We start from the raw sequence: 20,000 nt of genomic DNA, 5'->3' as shown, positions 1-20,000 counted from the left end.
GAGGCAATGGGATTAGTTTGGGATTGATACAGGGCAGTGGGGAGAGAGCGGGGCAGTGGGATTAGTTTGGGATTGATACAGGGGTATGGGGAGAGAGCGGGGCAGTGGGATTAGTTTGGGATTGATACAGGGGTATGGGGAGAGAGTGGGGCAGTGGGATTAGTTTGGGATTGATACAGGGGTGTGGGGAGAGAGCGGGGCAGTGGGATTAGTTTGGGATTGATACAGGGGTATGGGGAGAGAGCGGGGCAGTGGGATTAGTTTGGGATTGATACAGGGGTATGGGGAGAGAGTGGGGCAGTGGGATTAGTTTGGGATTGATACAGGGGTGTGGGGAGAGACCGGGCAGTGGGATTAGTTTGGGATTGATACAGGGCTATGGGGAGGGAGCAGGACAATGGGATTAGTTTGGGATTGATAACTGGGCTATGGGGAGAGAGCAGGACTGTGGGATTAGTTTGTGATTGATGCAGGGCTATGGGGAGAGATTGGGGCAGTGGGATTAGTTTGGGGATTGATACAGGGCTATGGGGAGAGAGCGAGGCAATGGGATTAGTTTGGGATTGATACAGGGCAGTGGGGAGAGAGCGGGGCAGTGGGATTAGTTTGGGATTGATACAGGGATATGGGGAGAGAGCGGGGCAGTGGCATTAGTTTGGGATTGATACATGTATGGGGAGGGAGCAGGACAATGGGATTAGGTAATTGGCAAAGGGATAGCACAGACATGTTGGGCCAAGTGGCCTGCTTCTGTGCTCCAAATTTAAATGGTTTAAAAATAAACTGGGGAGTTGTAAACTTTGGAAAATTGGCTATGAATAAATAGTGTGTAACACTTACAACTTGCAGCATGTAAACAGCAAACATGTTAAATCCTGCGGAAACTAACACTTTGCTTAGTCATTGTGGTTTGAGGTGTGAACCTTACAGTTGAGTTTGTGCTAACTTCCTCAATCACATTTCACAACTGGAAAAAGAACACATGATCCAGAAGAGAGAACGCAGAACAACCCACCCCCCTCTGTCCAGGAATTTACCCATCATTTGCATTTGAGGCCTACAGCAGAGGGTCCAGTGAGCTAGAGAGGGAAGGTGGCCACAAAACCTGTTCTGTAGGCTTATGCAGGCATAAAGTAACCCAATGTTAACTCGTTAAGAAAAAGCTGTTTAAAAATCCCAAGCACTTCCAATAATAAAAAGGCATGAAAGGTCAGGGGCGGGCACGGTGGCACAGTGGTTAGCACCGCTGCCTCACAGCGCCAGGGACCCGTATTCGATTCACGGTTAGGGTCACTGTCTGTGCAGAGTTTGCAGGTTCTCCCTGTGTCTGCATGGGTTTCCTCCGGGTGCTCCAGTTCCTTCCCACACTTAGTGTCCAAAGATGTGTAGGTTAGGGGATTAGCGGGATAAATGCATGGGGTTACAGGGATAGGGCAGGGTTTGGGCCTGGGTAAGATGTTCTGTTGGAGAACCAGTGCAGATCTGATGGACCGAATGGCCTCCTTCTGCAATGTGGGGATTCTATTTCCAGAATCTAACTTTGGCTCCATCTTGCAAGCAGCTCATTTCTTAAACTCTGGGCCTGTGAGTAGGCTTGGGGCCTACCCTGGAGTTGTTCAGTTTGAGCTTGAATTCCGAAGCTTCGTCTCTTTAGTGGCGGTACCAGGATGGATGGAGAGCAGAACATTCCAAACAAACAGAACAAAAGGGGTGAAAACAAATGTTAAAAGCAACTTGGCGGATTTCTAAAAACTGGGAACTTTGTATATTTAAAATTAACTCCAATACCCGGCGAGCTTCCTGTGAGGTAGTGGCAATGTTTCCGAGAAACTCGTTCCACAATCTAGCACTGTGACCAGCTGTTAGTGGGGGGAGGAAGGGGGGGGAGGAAGGGGGGGAGGAACGGGGGAGGAGGAACGGGGGGGAGGAGGAACGGGGGGGAGGAAGGGGGGGGAGGAAGGGGGGGAGGAAGAAGGGGAGGAAGGGGGAGAGGAAGGGGGGAGGAAGGGAGGGAGGAAGGGGGGGAAGGAAGGGGGGGAGGAAGGGGGAGAGGAAGGGCGGGGTGGAAGGGGGGGAGGAAGGGGGGAGAGGAAGGGGGGAGGACGGGCGGGGGAGGAAGGGGGGAGGATGGGGGGGAGGAAGGGGGGGAGGAAGGGGGGAATGGTGGGTGGGTTTCAGTGTGAGGGGCTGTGAGCTTCTCAGGAACAATGGGGGTGGGTAAATTCCTGCCACCCACAGGGTGAACCAGGCAAGGGTCTGTTGACCTCAGGCAGGATTTTCCAGTCTTGGGGCGAGCGAGGTTGGAAAATCCCGCTTCTCCACGCTCCCCCCACCCCCCCAACGAGAGTCCCTCCTGCGGGGGATGGGGGGGATACGGTGGGTTAGGCCTCCTGATTAAGAGAGAGACGGACAGCAGTGTTGGCAGGGTAGAGATGGACACAACCCTTGGCCGGGGGGTGTGGGGGGGCGGGGAGTAACTTCACTTTCGTGCGGAGAGAGAGAGGGGAGGGGTGAGGGAGAAAGAGAGAGAGAGAGAGGGGGGGGAGACAGACAGAGAGTGGGGGGGAGGGGGGGGAGAAGGGAGAGACAGAGGAGCGGGGGTGGGGGGAGACAGAGAGAGAGGAGGGGGAGACAGTGAGATGGGGGGGGGAGACAGAGAGATGGGGGGGAGGGACAGACAGAGAGATGGGGGAGGAGAGAGACAGAGGGGATGTGAGCAGAGAAAAGGAAAGTAGATGAGAAATAAGAGTTAGAAAATGGATACAGAGATATAGTCAGGCAGAGAGAATAGGGGGAGAGTGAGAGGCAGAATGATGGTGAGGACAGAGAGAGAGAGTGAACACAGAGAGGGGGAGATGCTGAGAGTGTGAGTGAGTGAGAGAGACTCACTGCAGGAGCCCGGAAGCTGCAGCTAAAGGCACAGCGTTGCGATCGTTTTGCTCCCAGCTCAGTCTGTTCAGTTGAGAACTTCGCCCAAGGTCAGAATTCCACTGACGTCGCTTCGACCCCCGGGCAAATGTCAGGGTTCACAGTTCACCAGATAGACAAACCATTGGGGGCAGAGCAGGGAGAGGTGCAGCACAGAGGGACGGCAGCAGGGGTGACAAGAACAACACTCATTAACACAGCGGCAAAGGAACTGTGGCCACAACAGGAGGACGTGTCGTCGTCACTGCAGAGACTGCAGCATAAAACCCCACGTCCCGATAACCCGTTTCACACAAGAGTGTCCCGGAGGTGGACATCCAATTCCTGCAGACTCCAGACCAATCCTAGAGGGTTTACTAACCTAGCACAGGTATGATGGGTCGAATGGCTTCCTTCTGCTCTGGCACTTTGAATGTTCTATCAGTATCACAATATCAAATCATTTCACAACATGGCGACAACAGCAACTTCAATCTATCTCCTCCGACCAACATATACAATAGGATGAGAAGTAGGCCATTCGGTCCCTCAAGATAGGCCAAACTGTTCAGAGAGGTTAGTTCCATCAGAGCCATGGAGACCTGTTTCCAGATAATGTTTAGCGTCACAGCAAACTGCTTTTAAAAAACAGATTTGTCTGAACCTGCGAAAGGCATTTGCCCAGACCCGGTCACCTCAGCTGTATTCTCTGGTAACCATGAGCTGGATTTGACTGAGTTACCCAATGAGTTACTCAATTGGATGTTCATAGAATCCCTACAGTGCAGAAAGAGGCCATTCGGCCCATCGAGCCTGCATCGACCACATCCCTATCCCCATAACCCCACGTATTTAAACCACTAATACCTCTAACCCACACATCCTGGGCAATTTAGCATGGCCAATCACGAAACCTACACATCTTTGGACACTAACGGGCAATTTAGCATGGCCGATCACGAAACCTACACATCTTTGGACACTAACGGGCAATTTAGTATGGCCAATCCATCTAACCTACACATCTTTGGACACTAAGGGGCAATTTAGTATGGCCAATCCACCTAACCTACACATCTTTGGACACTAAGGGGCAATTTAGCATGGCCAATCCACCTAACCTACACATCTTTGGACACTAAGGGGCAATTTAGTATGGCCAATCCATCTAACCTACACCTCTTTGGACACTAAGGGGCAATTTAGCATGGCCAATCACGAAACCTACACATCTTTGGACACTAAGGGGCAATTTAGCACGGCCAATCCATCTAACCTACACATCTTTGGACACTAAGGGGCAATTTAACATGGCCAATCCACCTAATCTACACATCTTTCGGACTGTGGGAGGAAACCGGAGCACCCGGAGGAAACCCACGCAGACACGGGGTGAACATGGGAGACTCCGCACAGACAGTGACCCAAGCCGGGAATTGAACCTGAGTCTCTGGCGCTGTGAGGCAGCAGTGCTCACCACTGTGCCGCCCTTTAAGATCACCTCTCATTCTGTTAGAGTAAAGACCCAACCTGCTTAACCTTTCCTGATAAAACGTTGTTTGGGAAAAGGGGTGTCTCAGTGAGTTCGGGGAACATGGGAATATTTTAGGAACAAGAGATTATTTCAGATAAAACGCTGAGTTTAGTTATTAATATTCTACAGCGTCACAATGTATATTAGTCCGTCTGGTCGTGTGTTTATCTTCCGCTCTGTCACTTTAATGAATTCTCTTTATTAATTGTTTACACAGCGATTGGACTGGTTCCTTATTAGATTGTACATCGTTCCTCACATTATCCCAAATATACAACCACCAGGAACCAATCTTTCAAGTTATCCTTTGGGGTTTTGAGACACTCTCACAGGTAACATCAGCGGGTTTCACAACAATTCCTCTCGTAATAAAGGATTACATTCCTTTAGCCTTCTTGGTCCTCCTGTTTCCTCCCACATTTCAAAGATTACATGCAGCACCTGCATTCTAACCTTCTGTGACTCATGCACAAGAACATCTAAATCCCTCTGCACCGTGGCATTTTGCAGTCACTCTCCGTTGAAGTAATACTCATCTTTTTCATTCTTCCTGACAAAGTTCACAACTTCTCACTTTCCCGCACCATGCTCCATCTGCCAGATTTTTCTCACTCACTCAACCAACCCATGTCCATCTGCAAGTTCCCTGGATGTCTTCGTCACAACTTACTTTCCCCCCTGATCTTGGTGCATCTTCCGCAAATTTAGTTGCTGTGCCTTCACTCTCCTTGTCTAGGTCATAGATGTCAAAGGTCGAGGCCCCAGCATGGACCCCTGTGGGAGTCCACCCATCACATCGAGCCAATTAGAAAAATACCCATTTATGCATACTCAGTTTTCTGCCAACCAGCTAATCTTTAACCCAGGCTAATATACTACCCCGCCCAACACCCACGTGCTTTTTATTCTTTGCAATGACCTTTGATGTGGCACCTCATCACTTTCTCCTCAGGTCCTCTGTTGGACCCTGCAACCCACCCCCCCCCGCCAAACCCCCCCACAGCACCTCCTTCCCGTTCATCCCCCTACCGTTTATACTGGATTTGAACCCCAGGCTGACTCTGATTCTTAGACACTTGGGCAGCGAGTGTTGAAAATCCCCGCGGGGAGATTTTGTCACGAGTCTGTGTCCTTTCGCCAGTAAGAAGTCTCACAACACCAGGTTAAAGTCCAACAGGTTTATTTGGTAGCAAATATCATAAGCTTTCGGAGCAGAGATCCTTCGGATCTGACGAAGGAGCTCTGCTCCGAAAGCTTATGATATTTGCTACCAAATAAACCTGTGAGACTTCTTACTGTGTTTACCCCAGTCCAACGCCGGCATCTCCACATCATGACTACCATCCTTTCACCAGTTACAGAGCTGCCTAATGAGTCAATGGGGCAGGTTTGCTTTAATACCTGAAGCCAATAAGACACGCTTAATGCACTCAGGGTGGAAGAGTGAGATTAAGGGCAAAGCAGGTCCAAGCCAAGTCTTCATGGTGCGCGGAAACGTTAAAACCAACTCTGCGATTTTTCGCATTCCTTCCTCATCTGGATTGATCTACTTGCAAGCAGTGGAGAAACACAGGGCAGGTTAGACACAAAGCCAAGAACGGACACAGCAGCGAGGCGAGGCACATTGTGAGGCAAACCCGCAGGACATTAACCGAGAGCAGCAACCACCCAGGCCCTGACTACCGGCCAGCAGATACCAGACACACACACACACCAGGGAAGGGTTTACAGGAACCTCCACCGCTCACCACCACACCCCCAACAGCACCCCGGGAATGGGTGGGGGGGGTGGAGGCAGGGGTGGGGGCAGTGGTCTCTTTTGGCTGGACACATCTTCACCTTGCTGCCAAATCCATAAGTAACTGACACTCCTTCGTCATCTGAATTTAAAAAAATACATGTGAGACGGAAGGGAAAGGAGAACAGATTTAATTTAGCAAATTCGCCACGGAAATCAGCGCTAAGAGGCTGGATTCACCCCCGCCTCCACTCCCCCCCACCGGCCCCAACTCAAGCTATTTGCCGGAAATGAGCCATTCCCACTCCACTTCCAACCGCACCCCCCCTCTCGATCTCCCGGGGCAATCCCAGGATGCCAGCTCACTCCCGGAGTCTATCCAGTCCAGTTACCCCTATCAGCTGGGACGACCCATGGGGAGGGTGGCGCCATTAGTCCCGTCACAAGGACTGAGAATCTGGTGAAAGACTGTGGATCCATAATAAGACCAGGGGATGTAGGAGCAGCCATTCGGCCCATCGGGTCTGCTTTCCCGCCATTCAATGAGATCATGGCTGATCTGATGTGATAATCCTCAACTCCACTTTCCCACCTTATCCCCATAACCCTCGATTCCCGCACCGATTAAAAATCTGTCCGTCTCAGCCTTGAACTTACTTAACGACACAGCCTCTGTGAGGCGGCCTCGGTGGCACAGTGGTTAGCACTGCTGCCTCACAGCGCAAGGGACCTGGGTTCAATTCCCAGCTCGGGTCACTGTCTGTGTGGAGTTTGTACGTTCTCCCCGTGTCTGCGTGGGTTTCCTCCGGGTGCTCCGGTTTCCTCCCACACTCCAAAGATGTGTGGGTTAGGTGGATAGACCGTGCTAAATTGCCTCTTAGTGTCAGGGAGATTATCAGGGCAAATATGAGGGGTTACAGGAATAGTGCTTGGGTGGGATTGTGGTCAGTGCAGACTCGATGGGCCGAATGGCCTCTTTCTGCACTGTAGGGATTCCACGATATAAAGAATTCCACAGATTCACTCCCCTCTGAGAGAAGAGATTCCTCCTCATCTCTGTGTTAAATGGGCTCTGGGATGATGCCCTCTGCTCCTAGAGTCTCCCACAAGGGGAAACAGCCTCTCAGCATCTACCCTGTCAATCCCCCTGAGAAAGTTAAAGTTTATTTATTAGTCACAAGTAGGCTTACAGTAACACTGCAATGAAGTTACTGTGAAAGTCCCCCCAGTCGCCACACTCTGGCGCCTGTTCGGGTGCACTGAGGGAGAATTTAGCACGGCCAATGCACCCTAACCAGCACGTCTTCCGGACTGTGGGAGGAAACCGGAGCACCCGGAGGAAACCCACGCAGACATGGGGAGAACGTGCAAACTCCACACAGACAGTGACCCAGGCCGGAAATCGAACCTGGGCCCCTGGCGCTGTGAGGCAGCAGCGCTAACCACTGTGCCACCGTGCCGCCCCATCCGATATGTCACAACAAGGTCACCTCTCATTCTTCTAAACTCCAATAACCTACTCCACCTCGCCTCATAAGGGTCCTGGGATACTTTGTCCACGCGGGAATTGGATTATTTGTCCATCGTCCCTCTACCGGCTCCACCTCGGGCTTCGGTTCTGCAACGTGGCAACATGTAAGGGGGAGGGGGTAGGGGGAAGAGTGGCACTTACCATTCCCAGGTGCCCCATCAGCCAACTCCGTCTGGGGGGGCCTTTGAAACACCTCAGCCGCCTGGTATTCTCCCGGAATCGCCACAGCAGCCTCAGGACGTGGAGGGCAGACCTGGCGAAGGTGGTGAGGGCGAGGACGATGATGATAGACCACAGATAGGTGCGGATGGAAGCCTGGCCCAGGGCGAGGCGGTCCAGCAAGGGCAACATCCTGTCACGCAAGGAGAAAGGAAACTCAGATCAACTGGAAAGCAGTCTGGCCGGGGTTGGGGGGCGGTGGGGGGGGGGGGGGGGGGGGGGGGGGGGGGGTGGGGGGGGGGGGGGTGTGGGGGGGGGACACATTTACCTGACCCACATACAGAGGATGGAGACAGAAGGCCCGCCCCGATGATTTAACAACAATAATGGCTTTAAAATGGCTATTCCGGCTGAGAGCTAAGCATGCTGGGATTTTTGGTCAACTTATAATTAAAATCAGATTCAGGTTGTAAAGTTACTCTGAGTCAGGGATCTGGTCTGTTGACCTTGACCTGAGGTTTCCTGCATTGACCAAATATGTTTATGTTGAGCTAATGGCATTGAGTTTTATGTGGGCTACTCGCCAGCTGAACCAAGCATAATGGCGTCATTTACAAATAATTTAATTGGCTGTGCAAGTCATGTCATCGGGTTCCAGTTTCTCCATTGGCTGCCAAAGAATCTTCTGGAAAAGTTGAAACAAGTAGTGGATAAAAGAGATGTTTCTATAAGTCAACCTTCGCAATCTTCTTCAGTGGGCCCTGAGGAGCCTCTTCAGAGAGAGAATGGAGAATAGATTCTACTTGGGGAACGGGCTTGGCCATTTCATTCTAACCGGGTAGCGTTTGTTTTCAGTTAAAGAGCTAATGTTCAGTCAAAGAGTTAAAGTGTAGCAACTGTTCTGAGCTGGAGTTGGCACCTGAAGTGTTAAATCAAAGGAAGATCGTTAAGAGAATTAAAAGTCATTCTTCTTTGTCTCATCAAATGGGAATGCTTGGAGGGTGTTTGAATTAGTCGCCAAATGATTAAAATGGTACGCCAAGGGAGGGAGAGAGACCTCAATCAGTGGGTGTGGGCAAGTCTTCCCATGACTACATGATGAAGCCATCCATTGACTCTGTCTACACTTCCTGCTGCCTCGGCAAAGCAGCCAGCATAATTAAGGGCGGCACGGTAGCACAGTGGTTAGCACTGCTGCTTCACAGCTCCAGGGACCTGGGTTCGATTCCCGGCTTGGGTCACTGTCTGTGTGGAGTTTGCACATTCTCCTCGTGACTGCGTGGGTTTCCTCCGGGTGCTCCGGTTTCCTCCCACAGTCCAAAGATGTGCAGGTTAGGTTGATTGGCCATGCTAAAAAATTGCCCCTTAGTGTCCTGAGATGCATAGGTTGGAGGGATTAGTGGGTAAAATATGTAGGGATATGGGGATAGGGCCTGGGTGGGATTGTGGTCGGTGCAGACTCGATGGGCCGAATGGCCTCTTTCTGTACTGTAGGGTTTCTATGATTTCTAAGGACCCCACGCACCCCGGACATTCACTCTTCCATTTCCTTCCGTTGGGAAAAAGATACAAAAGTAGACAGAGTCAATGGATGGGAGGCTGGTTTGCGTGATGGATTGGGCAACATTCACGACCTTTTGTAGTTTCTTGCGGTCTTGGGCAGAGCAGGAGCCATACCAAGCTGTGATACAACCAGAAAGAATGCTTTCTATGGTGCATCTGTAAAAGTTGGTGAGAATTGTAGCTGACATGCCAAATTTCCTTAGTCTTCTGAGAAAGTAGAGACGTTGGTGGGCTTTCTTAACTATAGTGTCAGCATGGGGGGACCAGGACAAATATATTCCTGAGAGGAAGAGGAGTCATAAATGGAAGAAAAACTTCCCATGGTTAGACAAGGAAGTCAAAGGTAAAAACTAGGACATATCAAACTGCAAAAGCTCGTGGTAAACTGGGAGAACATTAAGGTTCAGCAAAAGGCTTCTAAAAATAGAATCAAAAGAGCAAAGATGAACTACCAAAGGAAACTAGCAGAAAACACAGATACCAAAAGCTTCAATAAGCATACATAGAACATAGAACATAGAACATTACAGCGCAGTACAAAGAGTAAGAGAGTAGCTAAGGTAAATGTTGCCCCTTTAAAGGGCAATTCTGCTGAGGTATTAATGGGGAACACAGACATGACGGCACGGTAGCACAGTGGTTAGCACTGCTGCTTCACAGCTCCAGGGACCTGGGTTTGATTCCCGGTTTGGTTCACTGTCTGTGTGGAGTTTGCACATTCTCCTCGTGTCTGCGTGGGTTTCCTCCGGGTGCTCCGGTTTCCTCCCACAGTCCAAAGATGTGCGGGTTAGGTTGATTGGCCATGCTAAAATTGCCCTTTGGTGTCCTGAGATGCGTAGGTTAGAGGGATTAGTGGGTAAATATGTACGGATATGGGGGTAGGGCCTGGGTGGGATTGTGGTCGGTGCAGACTCGATGGGCCGAATGGCCTCTTTCTGCACTGTAGGGTTTCTATGATTCTATGACAGAGGCACTAAACCAACATTTTGCCTTTACCATCACGGTAGAGAATAATGAGGATTTTCCAAAAACCGTCGCTAATGCAGAGGAACTTGGTGCAATAACCATCAGTAGGGAGAAGGTATTGAATAAACTAATGGGGATTAAAGGCAGATAAGTCTCCGGGACCTGATGGCCTGCACCCTAGGGTATTAAAGAGGTGGCAGCAGAGATAGTGGATACATTCGTTGTGATATTTCAAAACTCCTCAGATTCTGGCAAGGTCCCGGTGGATTGGAAACACGCTAACACGATGCCCTTATTCAAAAATGAAAGAGGGGTTAAAAAGTAGGAAACGATAGGCCGGTTAGCTTGACCTCTGTGGTGGGGAAGCTGCTGGAATCAATCATTAAGGAGGTGATGAATGAGGACTTGGAAAGACAAAGCTTAATCCACCATTGTCAGCGCGGCTTTACAAAGGGGAAGTCATGCTTGACAAACTTGCTCAAATTCTTTGAGGGCATAACCAGCAAGGTGGATAGTGGGGAACCTGTGGATGTGGTATATCTAGACTTCCAGTAGGTGTTTGACAAGGTGCCGCATAAAAGACTGATCTAGAAGGTGGGATCACAGGGATTGGGGGGGTAGAGTACGAGATTGGATTGAGGATTGGCTGACTGACTGAAAGCAGAGGGTTGGGATAAATGGGTCCCTCTCTGGCCGGTGAAATGTAACCAGCGGAGTGCCACAGGGGCCAGTCCTCGGACCTCAACTGTTTCCAATCTGTATAAATGATCTGCAAGCAGGGACAGAGTGTAACATAGCAAAATTTGCAGATGATACTCAAATAGGTGGGAAAGCACTGTGAGGAGGATATAAAGATTTTACAGATGGATACAGGTAGGCGAGGAGAATGGGCCAAAATTTGGCAGATGGAGTTTAATGTGGAAAAGTGTGAGGTTGTCCATTGTGGCAGAAAAATAGAAAGGCAAATTATGACCTAAATGGAAAGCAGATTCAAATAATATCCGGGCAGAGGGATCTGGGTGTCTGTGTTCCTGAATAGCAGAAAGTTGGGAGGCAGGTACAGCACGTGGTAAAAAAGGCAAATGGGATGTTAGCATTTATTGCCAAGGGACTGGAGTATAAAAGTAGAGAAGTGTTGTTGCAGTTGTGTCGGGTGTTGGTGAGACCACATCTGGAGTATTGTGTGCAGTGTTGGTCTCCTTATTGGAGGAAGGATGTGGTGGCATTGGAGGCAGTTCAGAGGAGGTTCACCAGATTGATTCCGGGGATGAAAGGGTTGACGTATGAGGAGAGATTAAACAGTTTGGGTTTGTACTCGTTGGAGTTTAGAAGGACAAGAGGGGATCTGATCGAGGTACATAAAAGGGATTGATACAGTAAATGTAGACCAAATGTTTCCCCGTGTGGGGCAACCTCGAACAAGCGGTCACAGGTATAGGTTGAAAGGCGGTAGATTAAAAACTGAGATGAGGAGGAACTACTTCTCGCAGAGGGTGGTGGATTTGTGGAACTCGCTGCCCCATCGCGCGGGGGAGTCTGAGTCATTGAACGGTTTCAAAGGAGATCGATATATTTCTAATAACTAAGGGATAAGGGGATATGGGGAGCAGGTGGGGAGATGGATTTGAGACCAGGGAGAGATCAGCCGTGATCTGATTGAATGGCGGAGCCGGCTCGAAGGGCTGAACTTGCCGACTTCTGATCCTAATTCCCATGTTCCTAATTCTTCTTTAAATATAGATACCAAAACTGCTCACAATATTCCAGGTCTGTTCCGACCAAAACCCCGAACTGAACCAAGATTCCTTTATCCCTGTAGTCGAATCCCCTTACAGTTAAAAACAAATCCATTTGCCTTCCTAATTGTTGCACATTAACTTTCTGTGTCCCTTTTACAAGTACAGGGCGGCACGGTGGCACAGTGGTTAGCACTGCTGCCCCACAGCGCCACTGACCCAGGGGCAATTCCGGCCTCAGGTCACTGTCTGTGTGGAGTTTGCATGTTCTCCCTGCGTCTGCATGGGGGTTTCCTCCGGGTGCTCCGGTTTCCTCCCACAATCCAAAGATGTTTAGGTTCGGTGGATTGATTTGATTTATTATTGTCACATGTATTAGCATTGTTTCTTGCGCGCTATACAGACGAAGCATACCGTTCATAGAGAAGGAAACAAGAGAGTGCAGAATGTAGTGTTACAGTTATAGCTAGGGTGTAGAGAAAGATCAACTTAATGCAAGGTCGGTCTATTCAAAAGTCTGACAGCAGCAGGGAAGAAGCTGTTCTTGAGTCGGTTGGTACGTGACCTCAGACTTTTGTATCCTTTTCCCAACAGAAGAAGGTGGAAGAGAGAATGTCCGGGGTGCGTGGGGTCCTTAATTACGCTGGCTGCTTTTCCGAGGCAGCAGGAAGTGTAGACAGGGTTAATGGATGGGAGGCTGGTTTGCGTGATGGATTGGGCTACATTCACGACCTTTTGTGGTTTCTTGCGGTTTTGGGCAGAGCAGGAGCCATACCGAGCTGTGATACAACCAGAAAGAATGCTTTCTATGGTGCATCTGTAAAAGTTGATGAGAGTCGTAGTGAACATGCCAAATTTCCTTAGTCTCCTGAGAAAATAGAGGCGTTGGTGGGCTTTCTTAACTATAGTATCTATCTATATAAATCTATATATATAAAACTATATAGGTAGGCCATGCTAAACTGTCCCTTAGTGCCAGGGTGGTTAGCAGGGTAACTATGTGGGGTTACAGGGAAAAGGTGGGATTGTTTTCAGTGCAGACTCGATGGGTTGAATGGCCTCCTTCTGCAGTGTTAATGGAAGCTTACTTGTGAGAATAATGAATAAATTTAAAAACTTTAAAAACTTGCCTGTCAGAATAACACCCCAAGGCACATTGCAAGAACATTATTAGAACAACTTAACCCAGTCACATGGAGAGACATTATCAGACGTTAAGCTGGGCTTGAGGGAGCATCTGAAAAGAGATAAGGCAGAGAGGTGGAGAGGTTTACAGAGAGAATTCCACAACTTCAGGGCACACAGCAGCTGAAGGCACGACTGCCAAGCCTTGAACAAGAACTATCGGGGATGCTCCAAAGCCGGAATTGGATAAGTACAGGATGTCCCTCAGAGGCCAAAGAGAAAATGCTGGAAAATCTCAGCAGGTCTGGCAGCATCTGAAAAGAGCTGACGTTTCGAGCCCAGATGACCCTCTGTCAAAGCTGTCTCTCAGAGGGTTGCGTGGGACTGGAGGAGGTTACGGAGAGAGAGAGAGAGAGAGAGAGAGGAGGGGTTTGAAATGGGAAACAGAGAAGGAAGGAAAGACACAGCAGGTCAGACAACTTCTTGGAACATCAGGCATTCTCATAGAGTCCCTACAGTGCAGAAATAGACTATTTGAGATGGAGACGGAGGATATGAATGAGACAGAGAATCTGGTGAACTGGTGCGATGACACTAATCTCTCTCTCAATGTCAATAAAACAAAGGAAATTGTCATCAACTTCAGGAAGCATAAAGGAGGACTTGCCCCTGTCTACATCAACAGGGATGAAGTAGAAATGGTCGAGAGCTTCAAGTTTAAGTGTTTTTTTAAGTTTAAAGTTTATTTATTATTGTCACAAGGTGGCATACATTAACACTGCAATGAAGTTACTGTGAAAATCCCCCAGTCGCCGCACTCCGGCGCTTGTTCGGGTACACAGAGGGAGAATTTAGCATGGATAATGCACCCTAACCAGCACACCTTTCGGACTGTGGGAGGAAACCGGAGCACCCGGAGGAAACCCACGCAGACACGGGGAGAACGTGCAGACTCCACACAGACAGTGATCCAAGCCGGGAATCGAACCCAGGTCCCTGGCGCTGTGAGGCAGCAGTGCTAACCACCGTGCCGCCCATAGTTTTTAGGTGTTCAGATCACCAACAACCTGTCCTGGTCCCCCCCATGCTGACGCTATAGTTAAGAAAGCCCACCAACGCCTCTACTTTCTCAGGAGACTAAGGAAATTTGGCATGTCAGCTACGACTCTCACCAACTTTTACAGATGCACCATAGAAAGCATTCTTTCTGGTTGTATCACAGCTCGGTATGGGCTCCTGCTCTGCCCAGACCGCAAGGAACTACAAAGGGTTGTGAACGTAGCCCAATCCATCACACAAACCAGCCTCCCATCCATCGACTCTGCCTACACTTCCCGCTGCCTCGGCAAAGCAGCCAGCATAATCAAGGACCCCACACACCCCGGACATTCTCTCTTCCACCTTCATCCGTTAGGAAAAAAAATACAAAAATCTGAGGTCATGTACCAACCAACTCAAGAACAGCTTCTTCCCTGCTGCTGTCAAGACTTTTGAATGGACCTACCTTGCATTAAGTTGATCTTTCTCTACATCCGAGCTGTGACTGTGGGAGGAAACTGGGGCATCCGGAGGAAACCCACGCAGACACGGGGAGAATGTGCAAACTACACACAGACAGTGACCCGAGGCTGGAATCAAACCTGGGTCCCTGGCACTGTGAGGCAGCAGTGCTAACCACTGTGCCGCCGTGCCGCTCTTCTGACGAAAGGTGAAATGTTAAGTCTCGTTATCTCCTCCGCAGACTCTGCCAGTTACTTTCTGTTTCAAAGTAGGAGCCGTAGGAGTCCATTCGGCCCCTCAAGCCTGCTTCCGATTCTACATTGAGTTCCCCGTTCCCATCTACCCGATAATCTTTGACTCCCTTTGCCTAACGACTAGTTATCCACCCCTGCCTTAAAAATATCCCAAAAATATTCCACCAGCTCCGGAGGCAGCGTTCCAAAGTTGCACAGAGAGAAAAGTTGGCTAATTAGGGCAAGTAACCCATACGCTGGGTCAAAACCCTGGAGCCCACTCCCTAGCAGCACTGTGGGTGTACCTACACGCATGGTTCAAGACGGCAGCTCACCGCTCCCTTCTCAATTTGGGACGGGTGATAAAGGCTGGTGATGTCCGCATGCAGTGACAGAATGACAACAAGTCTGTGAGGGTGGTGATATTGCAGGGATTAGTTGATAAGGAACATAGGCTGACAGTACGGAGTGAGACATTCACTCGAGAAACAGAAACATTACACATTAACAGCAGTTTAACAGACGGTACCTCAGTGAGCTGATTGAAGGGTAATAGCAGAGGTCTCCCAGTCACCCTGTTCAGTTCATAAATGAAAATGAGCCTCAGTTCCTCATTCACAGAATGTGTCAAACAAAGAGATTGTGCAATGATATATCTCACACACAGACACGCCCACAGAGACACGCCCACACACAGACACGCACACAGAGACACGCCCACACAGAGACATGCCCACACACAGAGACACGCCCACACACAGACACGCACACAGAGACACGCCCACACAGAGACACGCCCACACACAGAGACACGCCCACACACAGACACGCACACAGAGACACGCCCACACACAGACACGCACACAGAGACACGCCCACACACAGACACGCACACAGAGACACGCACACAGAGACACGCACACACACAGACACGCACACAGAGACACGCACACAGAGACACGCACACAGAGACACGCCCACACACAGACACGCACACAGAGACACGCCCACACACAGACACGCACACAGAGACACGCCCACACACAGACACGCACACAGAGACACGCGCACACAGACAAGCCCACACACACACACGCACACAGACACGCACACAGAGACACGCCCACACACACACAGAGACACGCCCACACACACACAGAGACACGCCCACACACACACAGAGACACGCCCACACACACACAGAGACACGCCCACACACAGACACGCACACAGAGACAAGCCCACACACACACACACACACACACAGAGACACGCCCACACACACACAGAGACACGCCCACACACAGACACGCACACAGAGACAAGCCCACACACACACACACACACACAGAGACACGCACACAGAGACAAGCCCACACACACACACACAGACACGCACACAGAGACACGCCCACACACAGACTCGCACACAGAGACACGCCCTCACACACACACAGACACGCACACAGAGACACGCCCACACACAGACATGCACACAGAGACACGCCCACACACAGACAAGCACACAGAGACACGCCCTCATACACACAGACACGCACACAGAGACACGCCCTCACACACACACAGACACGCCCTCACACACGCACAGACTCGCACACAGAGACACGCCCACACACAGACACGCACACAGAGACACGCCCTCATACACACAGACACGCACACAGAGACACGCCCTCACACACACACAGACACGCCCTCACACACGCACAGACTCGCACACAGAGACACGCCCACACACAGACACGCACACAGAGACACGCCCTCACACACACAGACACGCACACAGAGACACGCGCTCACACAGACACGCCCTCACACACACACAGACTCGCACACAGAGACACGCCCTCACACACACAGACACGTACAGAGACGTGCCCTCACACACACACAGAGACACGCCCACACACAGACACGCACACAGAGACACGCCCTCACACACACAGACACGCACACAGAGACACGCCCACACACAGACACACACACAGAGACACGCCCTCACACACACACACACACACAGACACACACACACAGACACGCCCACACACACACACAGACACGCACACAGAGACACGCCCACACACACACACACGCACACAGAGACACGCCCACACACACACAGACAGACACGCACACAGAGACACGCGCACACACACAGACACGCACACAGAGACACACCCACACACACACACAGATACACACACAGAGACACGCCCACACACACACACAGAGACACGCACACAGAGACAAGCCCACACACACACACGCACACAGAGACACGCCCACACACAGACTCGCACACAGAGACACGCCCTCACACACACACAGACACGCACACAGAGACACGCCCACACACAGACATGCACACAGAGACACGCCCACACACAGACACGCACACAGAGACACGCCCTCATACACACAGACACGCACACAGAGACACGCCCTCACACACACACAGACACGCCCTCACACACGCACAGACTCGCACACAGAGACACGCCCACACACAGACACGCACACAGAGACACGCCCTCATACACACAGACACGCACACAGAGACACGCCCTCACACACACACAGACACGCCCTCACACACGCACAGACTCGCACGCAGAGACACGCCCACACACAGACACGCACACAGAGACACGCCCTCACACACACAGACACGCACACAGAGACACGCGCTCACACAGACACGCCCTCACACACACACAGACTCGCACACAGAGACACGCCCTCACACACACAGACACGTACAGAGACGTGCCCTCACACACACACAGAGACACGCCCACACACAGACACGCACACAGAGACACGCCCTCACACACACAGACACGCACACAGAGACACGCCCACACACAGACACACACACAGAGACACGCCCTCACACACACACACACACACACACACACACAGACACGCCCACACACACACACAGACACGCACACAGAGACACGCCCACACACACACACACGCACACAGAGACACGCCCACACACACACAGACAGACACGCACACAGAGACACGCGCACACACACAGACACGCACACAGAGACACACCCACACACACACACAGATACGCACACAGAGACACGCCCACACACACACACAGACACGCACACAGAGACACGCCCACACACACACACAGACACGCACACAGAAACATGCGCACACACAGAGACACGCCCACACACACACACACACTCTCTCCCACTCCCACACACTCCCTGGTACAAAAGGATAGTGTGGCCCTGGATATTGTGGCTCTGGGGAAGGAGCAGATGGGATTTCCCTGGATGATATCAGTACCGATTGCTTCTCTCTCGGGGAAGATGCAACAGGCCAGTGGGGGAGAAGCAACAGAAAGGTGACCTGTCTTTCTGAAAGGGTTTGATCGAGTGGGCAGAGAGAAAACAGAATATATGCGTGTGCGTGAATGTGTGCGTGTGCGTGCATGCGTGCGGCAGCACAAAAAGAATCATAGAATCCCTACAGTGCAGAAGGAGGCCATTTGGCCCATCGAGCTGCACTGACAACAATCCCATCTGGCCCAATCCCAATGTATTTACCCCACTAATCCCCACTAAGGGGCAATTTAGCATGGCCAACCCACCTAAAAGAGGCCCTTCAGCCCATCCTGTCTGTGCCAGCCATCGAGCACCTATCTATTCTAATCCCATTTTCCAGCACTTGCTCAGTAGCCTTGTATGTTACGGTCTTTCAACTGCTCATCTAAATGCTTCTTAAATGTTGTGAGGATTCCCGCCTCTCCCACCCTTTCTGGCAGCGAGTTCCAGATTCCCACCACCCTCTGGGTGAAAAATATTTTCCCCAAATCCCCTCTAAATCTCCTGTTCCTTATCTTAAATCTGTGCCCCTGGTTACTGACTCCGCTACTAAGGGGAAAAGTTTCTTCCTATCTATCCATGCCCCTCATAATTTTCTACACCTCGACCAGGTCCCTCCCTTGGCCTTCTCTGCTCTGAGGAAACACCCCCTGCCTAACCAGCCTCTCTTCATTGCTGAGACGCTCCGGCCCAGGCAACATCCTGGTGAATCTCCTCCGCACCCTCTCCAGTGCAATCACATCCTTCCTACAGTGGGGCGACCAGAACTGCACACAGTGCTCCAGCTGTGGCCTAACCAGCGTCTTATACAGCTCCAGCATAACCTCCCTGCTCTTATAGAATCATAGAATCCCTACAGTGCAGAAGGAGGCCACTCGGTCCATCGAATCTGCACCGACCACAATCCCACACAGGCCCTATCCCCATAACCCCACCCTGCTAATCCCCTCACATTAGGATCAATTTAGCACGGCCAATCCACCTAACCTGCACATCTTTGGAGTGTGGGAGGAAACCGGAGCACCCGAAGGAAACCCACGCAGACACGGGGAGAAACTCCACACAGACAGTGACCCAAGCCGGGAATCGGACTCCGGGTCCCTGGCGCTGTGAGGCAGCAGTGCTAACCACTGCGCCACCCCTTGACACTCTATATTTAGCTGCGACCACCCCAGTTTCTCTCCCTGTTCCCCCTCGCTGTCGCAATATTCCACATATATACATAGAGAAAACATTAATGCACTGAATCTCTGACAGAGAGAGACAGGGATGGAGAGAGAGACAGGGACGGAGAGAGAGAGAGGGAGGGAGAGAGAGAGAGAGGGAGACAGGGAGAGAGAAAGAGACAGGGACAGAGAGAGAGAGACAGGGACAGAGAGAGAGAGACAGGGAGAGAGAGAGAGAGAGACAGGGAGAGAGAGACAGGGACAGAGGGAGAGAGAGACAGGGACAGAGAGAGAGACAGGGAGAGAGAGAGAGACAGGGAAAGAGAGAGAGACAGGGACAGAGAGAGAGAGACAGGGAGAGAGAGAGAGACAGGGAGAGAGACAGGGACAGAGAGAGAGACAGGGAGAGAGAGACAGTGACAGAGGGAGAGAGAGACAGGGACAGAGAGAGGGAGAGAGAGAGAGAGA

The 20,000-nt window shown here is 50.9% G+C and overlaps 1 protein-coding gene across 7 annotated transcripts in view; it reads right to left on the bottom strand.

The window, feature by feature from the left end:
• LOC144488789 (ultra-long-chain fatty acid omega-hydroxylase-like) overlaps nucleotides 1-20,000 on the bottom strand; it is a 49,610-nt gene that overhangs the window by 28,243 nt on the left and 1,367 nt on the right. Inside the window, exons 2-4 of one of the 7 annotated variants that reach the window (XM_078206892.1) lie at nucleotides 15,522-15,567; nucleotides 7,852-8,062; nucleotides 5,843-5,987 (exon numbers count right to left, since the gene is read on the bottom strand). In XM_078206892.1, the coding sequence (XP_078063018.1) occupies nucleotides 5,843-5,987; nucleotides 7,852-8,061 (355 nt within the window). In that variant the 5' untranslated portion in view covers nucleotide 8,062; nucleotides 15,522-15,567. Of the gene's footprint in view, nucleotides 1-840; nucleotides 947-5,842; nucleotides 5,988-7,851; nucleotides 8,063-15,521; nucleotides 15,670-20,000 lie in introns of those variants that run through there. The other 6 variants (XM_078206887.1, XM_078206893.1, XM_078206889.1 and 3 more) reach the window with 6 other exon arrangements.

Source organism: Mustelus asterias, unplaced genomic scaffold, assembly GCF_964213995.1.
Source record: "Mustelus asterias unplaced genomic scaffold, sMusAst1.hap1.1 HAP1_SCAFFOLD_1862, whole genome shotgun sequence".
NCBI classification, from domain to species: Eukaryota; Metazoa; Chordata; class Chondrichthyes; order Carcharhiniformes; family Triakidae; genus Mustelus; species Mustelus asterias.
This window is presented reverse-complemented; position numbering and strand designations above follow the sequence as displayed.